The sequence below is a fragment of the Chiloscyllium plagiosum genome, unplaced genomic scaffold, assembly GCF_004010195.1.
Source record: "Chiloscyllium plagiosum isolate BGI_BamShark_2017 unplaced genomic scaffold, ASM401019v2 scaf_77908, whole genome shotgun sequence".
NCBI classification, from domain to species: domain Eukaryota; kingdom Metazoa; phylum Chordata; class Chondrichthyes; order Orectolobiformes; family Hemiscylliidae; genus Chiloscyllium; species Chiloscyllium plagiosum.
The window spans coordinates 1-10,329 of NW_025205304.1; the positions used below are offsets into that span (position 1 = coordinate 1).

General features: G+C 45.4%; 1 protein-coding gene across 1 annotated transcript; it reads left to right on the forward strand.

The window, feature by feature from the left end:
- The first annotated feature begins 48 nt into the window (after positions 1-48).
- On the forward strand, positions 49-10,177 carry LOC122546433 (rho-related BTB domain-containing protein 1-like). Its single transcript, XM_043685146.1, has 2 exons — positions 49-613; positions 9,741-10,177. The coding sequence occupies exons 1-2, from the start codon at positions 422-424 to the stop codon at positions 9,846-9,848; spliced, it is 300 nt and encodes a 99-aa protein (XP_043541081.1). The 5' UTR covers positions 49-421; the 3' UTR covers positions 9,849-10,177.
- The last annotated feature ends 152 nt before the right edge of the window (positions 10,178-10,329 follow it).

Genomic DNA, 10,329 nt, shown 5'->3' on the forward strand with positions numbered 1-10,329 from the left:
TCTGTCTGTCTGTCTGTGTGTCTCTGCCTGCCTCTCTTTCCCTCTCTCTCCCTCTCTCCCCCACCCTCTCCCTTTCATGCTCCCTGGAGTACTGGCTGAAAGCTGATTCCTTCCACTCCTTTTCCAGTGGTTTCTGTAGTATTGTCTCCACCCTATTCACTGTTTGTCTCCACTCCTGCGGTTGTGTTTGTTTGCTGTTACATTGAGGCTGGTTTCTCTCCTGTATTTTCTCATGTTTTACCTTCGTCCCTCCAGCCTGAATTAGATCATACTTTAATGTTGATCAGAGAAGCAGAAACCACACACGAGCCCAGTTAATAAGAGTGGGATCAAAGGGTGGAACTCAGGGTGCAGTGGAGACAGTCGGTGGGAGACAGTTTGATGTTCACTAAATGACTGTTTCTGCTTTGTATTTACAGTAATGGACATCGATGTAGACTACGAGCGACCGAACGTAGAAACAATTAAATGTGTCGTAGTTGGAGACAATGCAGTGGGAAAGACAAGGCTGATTTGTGCCAGAGCCTGTAATGCCACCTTAAGCCAGTACCAGCTGCTAGCTACACATGTGCCCACTGTTTGGGCAATTGACCAGTATCGGGTCTGCCAGGAGGTAAGTCAGACTCTGTTGCTGAATACTGCAGGCCAGGGTGTCTTATATTACCATAGATTCATACAACCCAAAAGGAGACCATGCAGCCCAACCTGCCTATGCTGGCTTTCTGAAGGAGTTGTGTGATTAGTCCTGTAGTCCAGCTTTCTGCCTACACTTCTACAAACCCTTATGAAAGCTCCTTTTATTCCAGTACCAATTTGACAATGTGTTCCTGATCTTAACTACCTTCTGCATGAAGTAATGTCTTCTAACTTGCTGTGGAGTTCCCTTGTCAGTTGGTGTGAAGTGTATAAACCCATTTGACAGAGCAAAGAGTTCCTCCCTCTAACAAAATACCAGTACATTTGAAGAAGATATTTTATATAAGTGGCGAGTAATTATATTAATTATATTCTGTACTAATAATACCTTATGGAAGGAAAACAATCTTAGTTTCTCTAGTCTCTTAATGTAACTCATGTTCTTCGTCACAGGTGTCAGCCCATATATATTTCCTTTATGCTTGCAAGCAACAGAATTTAAATCCTTATATTCCAAATCCACAATATCTTGGAGGGTGAGAAAAATCATGGGCTACTTGACCAGGGATCCCTGAACATTGTGGGCAGGGCAGGTTTTGTTTTCATTCGTGAGGTAAGGCTGTTGCTGGCTGTATTTGTTGAACCAGATAGGTTTTTGGGACGAGGCTGAACAGGCTGGGGCTGTTTTCCCTGGAGCGTCGGAGGCTGAGGGGTGACCTTATAGAGGTTTACAAAATTATGAGGGGCATGGATAGGAGAAATGGACAAAGTCTTTTCCCTGGGGTCGCGGAGTCCAGAACTAGAGGGCATAGGTTTAGGGTGAGAGGGGAAAGATATAAAAGAGACCTAAGGGGCAACATTTTCACTCAGAGGGTGGTACGTGTATGGAATGAGCTGCCAGAGGATGTGGTGGAGGCTGATATCTGGTCAGCATGGACGGGTTGGACTGAAGGGTCTGTTTCCATGACTCTATAACATTACCTGAATTATTAGTCCACCAACATTTAATAGGGTAATTCGAAAGGAATACTGGAGGCTTGCCTTTCTCAGTGAGAGATGGATGATCAGAGCAGGGCAGTGATGTTGGTGAGGCCACAGCTGGAGGACTGTGGGCAGTTCTGGTCCCCACGCGGTAGGGCGGATGGGATTGTACTGGAGCGGGTACAGAGGGAGATTCACCAGGATATTGTCTGGGATGGAACATTTCAGCGATGAAGGGAGGCTGGATAAGCTTGGGGGAGCATGGACAGGGGGGATAGAAAGTAGCTGGTCCCCTTCATCAAAGGGTCAATACCAACAGGGCAGAATTAAAATGTGTTTCACCCAGAGGCTAATAAGTATCTGGAATGTCAATGCTATTGGCCTAGAGCAGGAATGTGGGACTAGGCACATTGGCAAGATTCAAATACAGGATCAGAATGTTTCCTGGGTCGATGTACTAATGGTCTAGTGATAATACCACTCAGTCATCGCCTCCCCACCAGGTGAATTAGTATTAGCAAGTGAAGAGATGGCAGATGAATTGAACAGATACTTTTAAAATTCATTAATGAGATGAGGGCCTTACAAGCTAGGCCAATATTTATTACCCATCCCTGATTGCCCAGAGGGCAGTTAAGAGTCAACTCCATTGCTGTGGGTCTGGAGTTATGTGTAGGCCCAGACCAGGTAAGGATGGCAGTTTCTTTCCCTGAAGGGCATGAGTGAACCAAATGGGTTTCTCCTGACAATTGACAACAGTCATCTTCAGACTACTAACTCCAGATATTTACTAAATTAAAATTCCACGATCTGTCATGGCAGGATTTGAACCCGGGTCCTTGGAGTTTATCTGGGTCTCTGGATTAATGGGCTTGTGATAATACTACTAGGTCATTACCTCCCCATAGAAAGGATGCAAATAACTAGAAAGGAAATAATGTCAAATATAGAGATGGAAGGCAGGCACAATGAACAAGAACAGGCCCTTCGTCTACCGAGAATTCAGCAATACATGATGTGGAGACGCTGGTGTTGGACTGGGGTGGACAAAGTTAAAAATCGCACAACACCAGGTTATAGTCCAACAGGTTTCTCTGGAAACACTAGCTTTCCGAGCGCTGCTCCTTCATCAGGAGGTTGATGCTGCTGATCCTGACGATGGAGCGTCACTCCGAAAGCTGGTGTGCTTCCAAATAAACCTGTCAGACTATAACCTGGTGTTGTGGGATTTTTAACTTCCAACACATGATGCCTTCCTAAACTAAAAATTTTTTGTCTTCACGTGGTCCATATCCTGCTATTCCTTGTTTATTCAGAAGATACAAAAGTTTAAAATCAGATCCAAACAGATTCTTTGCTGCTGTGATCAGAATTAGAAACGGATCTCTCACATATTAGAGCTGAACATTGTCTGTACCTTTTTTCCAGCTGTAACACTATGTTCTGTTTCTCTGATGTAGAACATAGAACATAGAACATAGAACAATACAGCACAGAACAGGCCCTTCGGCCCACGATGTTGTGCCGAACTTCTAACCTAGATTAAGTACCCATCCATGTACCTATCCAAATGCCGCTTAAAGGTCGCCAATGATTCCGACTCTACCACTCCCACGGGCAGCGCATTCCATGCCCCCACCACTCTCTGGGTAAAGAACCCACCCCTGACATCTCCCCTATACCTTCCACCCTTCACCTTAAATTTATGTCCCCTTGTAACACTCTGTTGTACCCGGGGAAAAAGTTTCTGACTGTCTACTCTATCTATTTCTCTGATCATCTTATAAACCTCTATCAAGTCACCCCTCATCCTTCGCCGTTCCAACGAGAAAAGGCCGAGAACTCTCAACCTATCCTCGTACGACTTCCTCTCCATTCCAGGCAACATCCTGGTAAATCTTCTCTGCACCCTGTCCAAAGCTTCCACATCTTTCCTAAAGTGAGGCGACCAGAACTGCACACAGTACTCCAACTGTGGCCTTACCAAGGTCCTGTACAGCTGCAACATCACTTCACGACTCTTGAATTCAATCCCTCTGCTACTTATGTACTTATGTAAGGTATGATTTGATGCAAAACAATATGTTTCAGTTCATATGACAATAATAAATCCAATCAAAATCAAATCAGCTCACCGTGTATCTCATCTGGCTTCAAACTTTGTACCAGCCTGCCATTGTCAAAGTCAAAATAATTATGGTCAGCAGGGGGCAGATTGTTGGAACTGCATTCAGACTTCTGATTAAATCTCCCCTCAGTCTGCTCTGGTATAGGGAGAACACCCAGCCTATCCAATCTTTCTTCACAGCTGCATTTTTCCAATCTGACAGCATCCTCATAAATCTCTTCCTCTTATCCAGTGGAATAATAAAGAGACTCAAACTTCACACAGAACTGAACTAGTAGCCTTGTTAATTATTTATATCATTCCAGCAGAATCTCTCTCCTCTTCTATCCTATACTTCAACTAATCAAGGAAAGGTTTCCATTTTCCTCCTTAACCATCTGGTCAACCGGTCATGTTACCTTGAAGACCCTGTGCAGATGCACTCCAAAGGCCCTCACTCCCTCAACACCTTTCATTATGTTCCCTTAATTGTGTCTTCCTGTGCACTAGAGAAGATCAACATTAGCAAGATCGCATTACTTAAAGTTAGAGAGGTCCATTTATCATTCCTGTTCATTCCTGATGAAGGGCTATGCCTGAAACATCAACTCTCCTGCTCCTCGGATGCTGCCTGACCTGCTGTGCTTTTCCAGCACCATGCTCTCGATTCTGATCTCCAGCGTCTGCAGTCCTGAACCTGGATGTTATAGAGTCATAGAGATATACAGCACGGAACAGACCCTTCGGCCCAACCCGTCCATGCCGACCAGATATCCCAACCCAATCTAGTCCCACCCTCATAATTTTGTAAACCTCTATAAGGTCACCCCTCAGCCTCCGACGCTCCAGGTAAAACAACCCCAGCCTGTTCAGCCTCACCCTGTAGCTCAGATCCTCCAACCCTGGCAACATCCTTGTAAATCTTTTCTGAACCCTTTCAGGTTTCACGACATCTTTCCGATAGGAAGGAGACCAGAATTGCACGCAATATTCCAACAGTGGCCTCACCAATGTCCTGTACCGCCGCAACATGACCTCCCAACTCCTGTACTCAATACTCTGACCAATAAAGGAAAGCATACCAAACGCCTTCTTCACTATCCTATCTACCTGCGACTCCACTGACAAGGAAGTTTCATGGTGAAACTTATTCATTCTTTTGAAGGAGTGATGGGAACTATCTTTCAATAGTATTTTCTGAGAAGCTGTGACTGTGAGACTCCATTGTCAACATTTGCATGATTAGTGGCTTGACCACACGTGCTGAATATCAGAGCAACCGATAGGGTCCAGAATATTCTATGCTTTAGCCTTTTGCCTTCAAGAATAACCCATCGGCCAAAGTGTTTCTTTTTCCAGAGAGTGAACCTTTTCAGAGAACTATTGGGTCAGTCAGTGGGGGAAATCTAGTTACAGATGAATTAGATTCATGGGAGATTTGGCTGGCAACATGTAGTTGATTGGTCTGTGGAGAGGTGCCCACTCAGCAATGCTGCGGCTCACTGCCTGCTGACTGCTCTGTGATTAGCTTTCCAGGGCAGGAACAGCTTGTCAAAGTGAACATTTGAGAGAAAAAGAGCCATTAGACCCCTGCCAGAACCACATCTGTTCTCTCCTCTACAGTGGAAATCACCTTAAGCTTGAAAAATGGCAGTTTATTTTTCTCTCTGTTCCTGTCTGTATTTGTCTGCGCTTTGGGGGGAGTTTAAAAGGAGGTTAGAGTTTTTATTAGTAGAGTTCTTTGCTGTCGGTTCACAGTTTCTTTTACCTGTAATTAGTACCTATCAATTTAGAAAGAAAACGTAATTCATGTTCAGTTCTGAAACCTGGTGTGTGCTTTCCACAACCTGGGTCTAAAGGACAGGGATAGTGGGGAATCTGTGATGACTGCAGGGATAAGGGACTTGATTCCAAGGGAACTATCCCAGAGAGTGGTTTAAGCATTTATACTTCTCTTTTATTGACTTTGATGTTAACCAGTTATTCTCCCTTTGTTGAATGAATTTTGTTTTGATAATAAACCAATAATTTGTGTTTATTAAGGTTCATAGATGTTTTTATTGAAAATCTGATATAGCTAAGACGCATTATTGGTTACCTTGGGAACTGAGATGTTGTGACCTGTGAAATGCTAATATTGGGGTGTGACAGTGCACACACCTCCAGCCTCACAATGGTGTCAGCTCTCTTTGGGAGAGACCCTTTATTCCAGAGCAGGCTCAATGGGCTGAATAGCCTTTGTCTACATCTGATTCGTATGTTTGTACCTTCTGACAAAAATCAACCAAGTTAATTAGACATGACCTTGACTAATCTTCATTTACCCATCCCCTCTCATTACATGCCTATGACTAAGGTTAGATTATCTCGCCAATATTTACTCATCTGTTCCTCACTCCCTTTTTGAACAAAGGTAGAGCATTTGCAGTCCTCTGGCACCACACCTGTATCAGCTGAAGATTGGAAAGTGTGTGATTTCCTCCCTGGCTTTTTCCAGCAGCTTGGGTTCATTTCACTATCTCCCCTTGTCACCTCAACTCCACTTTCCTAACGATCCCTGGTAACCTTTCAACCTCTTGTTTGTTGAGAATTTGTTTTTATTAATTTTGTGGGATGTGAGTGTCGCTGGCTGGGCCCAGTATTTATGACCCCGTCCCTAGTTGCCCCTTCTTGAATCGCTGCAGTCCATGTGCTGTTGGTTGACCCACAATGCTGTAAGGGAGGGAATTCCAGGATTGTGAACGGTGTTATATTTCTAAGTCAGGATGATGAGGGTCTTGGCGGGGAACTTACAGCTGATGGCATTCCATGTATCTGCTGCTATTGTCCTTTTAGGTGGAAGTGGTTGTGGGTTTGGAAGGTGCTGTCTGAGGACCTTTGGTGAATTTCTGCAGTGCATCTTGGACAAATGATAGATAGGTTTTTAGGGAGTCAGGAGGTGAGTTACTCGTGGCAGTATTCCTAGCCTCTGACCTGCTGTTGTAACCTCTGTGTTTATGAGGTGAGTCCTGTTGAGTTTCTGGTCAATGATAATCCCCAGGAGCTTGGTAGTGGGGATTCAGTGATGGCAACACTGTTGAATGCCAAGGGCTGGTGGTTTGATTGTCTCTCATTCGTGATGGCCATAACCTAGCATTTGTGTGGCACGAATGTTACTTGCCTCTTGTCAGCCTCGATATTGTTCCTGAAGAAGGGCCTGTGCCCGAAACGTCGAATCTCCTGTGCCCTGGATGCTGCCTGACCCGCTGTGCTGTTCCAGCAATAAAGTTTCAACTTTGATACAGTGGAGACAGACACACAGCTACAGACCCAGAGACAGTGGACACAGTGGAGATCGACACACAGAGGTGCCCTGGAGCTGAGATTACTGACCTCCAGCATCCATAACCATCTTCCTGTGTGTCACAAATGACTCAAACCACTGCAGAGTTTGCCCCTGACACCCAGTGAGTCCAGTTTTGCCCGGGCTCCTTGATGCCACACTCAGTCAAATGCAGCCTTGATATCAAAGGCTGTCCCTCTCCCCTCCCTCTGGAATTCAGCTCTTCTGTCCATGTTTGACCCAAGGTTGGAATGAGGTCAGGAGCTGAGTGACCCTGGTGGAACCCAAACCGGGCGTCACTGAGCAGGTGCTGCTTGGTAGCTCTGTTACTGACCCCTTCCATCACTTTACTGAGGATGGAGAGTAGACTGATTGGGCGGGAATTGGCCGGGTTGGATTCTCCTGCTTTTTATGTACAGGACATACCTGGGCAATTCCCTACATTGTCAGGTAGATACCAGTGTTGGAACTGTACCAGAACCGCTATACAAATGAGTTGTAATTTCATCCTTTATAATAGACTCCAGCATTTTTCCCACCACTGAGGTCAGACTAACTGGTCTATAATTTCCTGCTTTCTCTCTCCCTCCTTTCTTAAAAAGTGGGACAACATTAGCCACCCTCCAATCCGCAGGAACTGATCCTGAATCTATAGAACATTGGAAAATGATCACCAATGCATCCACGATTTCTCGAGCCACCTCCTTCAGTACTCTGAGATGTAGACCATCAGGCCCCGGGGACTTATCAGCCTTCAGACCTAACAGTCTCTCCAACACCATTTCCTGGCAAATACAAATTCCCTTCAGTTCAGGTCCTTCAGCCACTGTTACATCTGGGAGATTGCTCGTGTCTTCCCTAGTGAACACAGATCTGAAGTATCAATTCAACTCTTCTGCCATTTCCTTGTTCCCCATAATAAATTCCTGTCTATCACTTACTACTTGGCACGAAGTAGTCCTGTTTGGTAGCTTCACCAGGCTGACACCTCACCTGCAGGTATGCCTGGTGCTGTTCCTGGCATGTCCTCCTACACTCTCCAGGCTTGATCCCCTGGCTTGGTGGTAATGGTTGAGTGGGGGATATGCCAGGCCATGAGGTTACAGATTGTGCTGGAGTACAGTTCTGCTGCTGTCGGTGGCTCACAGTGCCCCATGGATGCCCAGTCTTGAGTTGCTAGATCTTAGCGAGTTTTGAAAAGATTTGTAGCTCAGGTTGAGGTTCTGGATGTAGATTTGCTCACTGAGCTGGGAGGTTCATTTCCAGATGATTTGTCACCATACTAGGTAACATCTTCAGTGAGGCCTCCAGACAAAGCACTGCTGATTATTCCTGCTTTCTATTTATATGTTTGGGTTTCTTTGGGTGGGTGGTGTCACTTCCAATGGTGATGTCACTTCCTGTTCCTTTGCTCAGGGGGTGGTAGATGGGGGTCTAACTCGATGTGTTTGTTGAGAGAGTTCCGGTTGGAATGCCATGCTTCTAGGAATTCTCGTGCGTGTCTCTGTTTGGCTTGTCCTAGGATGGATGTGTTGTCCCAGTCAAAATGGTGACCTTCCTCATCCGTATGTAAGGATACTAGTTGGTGAGTTGGTGATTATGTATCCTGGTGGCTAATTTTCTGCCTGTTTGTCTAATGTAGTGTTTGTTACAGTCCTTACACGATATTTTGTAAATGACATTAGTTTTGCTTGTTGTCTGTATAGGGTCTTTGAAGTTCATTAGCTGCTGTTTTAGTGTGTTGGTGATTTTGTGGGCTACCACATCAACTAGCCACAAGTGACATTACCCTCTCTCACTAGTATCCTCACATACGGATGAGGAAGGACACTACTCCGACTGGGACAACACATCCATCCTAGGACAAGCCAAACAGAGACACGCACGAGAATTCCTAGAAGCGTGTTATTCTAACCGGAACTCTCTCAACAAACACATCGAGTTAGACCCCATCAACCACCCCCTGAGAAAAAGAACAGGGGGTTCCTATGGTGATTACGTCACCATAGGAAATGACATCACCAGGGAAAATGACATCACCAACCCAAAGAAACCCAAACATATAAATAGAAAGCTGGAATCATCCGCTGTGCTTTGTCTGGAGGCTCACTGAAGATGTTTCCTGGAATGGTGACGAAATGTCTGAAAATGAACCTTCTTGTTAGATCTGTTGAAGTCTGTCCCATTTAGCAGGGTGACAGTGCCTCACAACACAATGGAGGGTATTCTCAATGTGAAGGTGGGACTTTGTCTCCACAAGGACAGTGCGGTGGTCACTCTCACCGATACTGTCATGGTCAGATACATCTGCAGCCAGAGATTGGTGAGGATGAGGTCAGTATGGTTTTCCCTCTTGTTGGTTCACTCCCCACCTGCCGCAGACCCAGTCTAGCAGCAATGTCCTTGAGGTTACCCCAGTGAATCTCCTCTACACCCTTTCCAGTGCAATCACATCCTCCCAGTAATGTGGCGACTGGAACTGCAAACAAGATTTTATCTGTGGCGTAATCAGGTTGGAACAGGATTTGCCAACTCCTATATTCTACCCCTGCCTGCGTTAATGAAGCTCCACGTGCTGTATGCCATCTTTCCCACCCTGACTACCTGTGCTGACACTGTTAGGGATCTGTGTACTTTCACACCAAAATCTTTCTGTAGCCTTACTCTATCCTATTCCATCTTTGTGTTGTGAAGGTTCTGGAACGATCGCGAGATGTTGTTGATGAAGTTCCAGTTTCTCTTCGACTTTGGGATACCTTTGGTGATCATCACAAAGATCGTCGCTTTGCATATGGCCGGTAAGGTAGAAGGGTAGCATGCTCTTCTCAGAGACATTTGTGTGATGTTGACATGGTGGCCTGTTTCTGTGCTGTATCTCACCATCACTGTATTACATTGAGAAGGTCACATGTACTCAAATGTGAAAAGTGCAAAACCACTTGGAGCACAAAGATGCCTGAATACAGCTTTTTCTGTTACATTTTGTAGAAAAAAGAGAAGTTAAAAAGTCCAGAGTTGCAGATTTTAGGAATAAGTTATAAAATGGAGAAAAATAAAAGTCAGAACCACAGACTTCCAAGCCAGTCCATGCTGGCACTTAGCATCCTGTCTACACCGGGGCCTTAGCTCCAGTCTACACCGAGCCTTAGCTCCAGTCTACACGGGGCCTTACCTCCAGTTTACATGGGGCCTTAGCTCCAGTCTACACGGGGCCTTAGCTCCAGTCTACACGGGGCCTTAGCTCCAGTCCACACGGGGCCTTAGCTCCAGTCTACACGGGGCC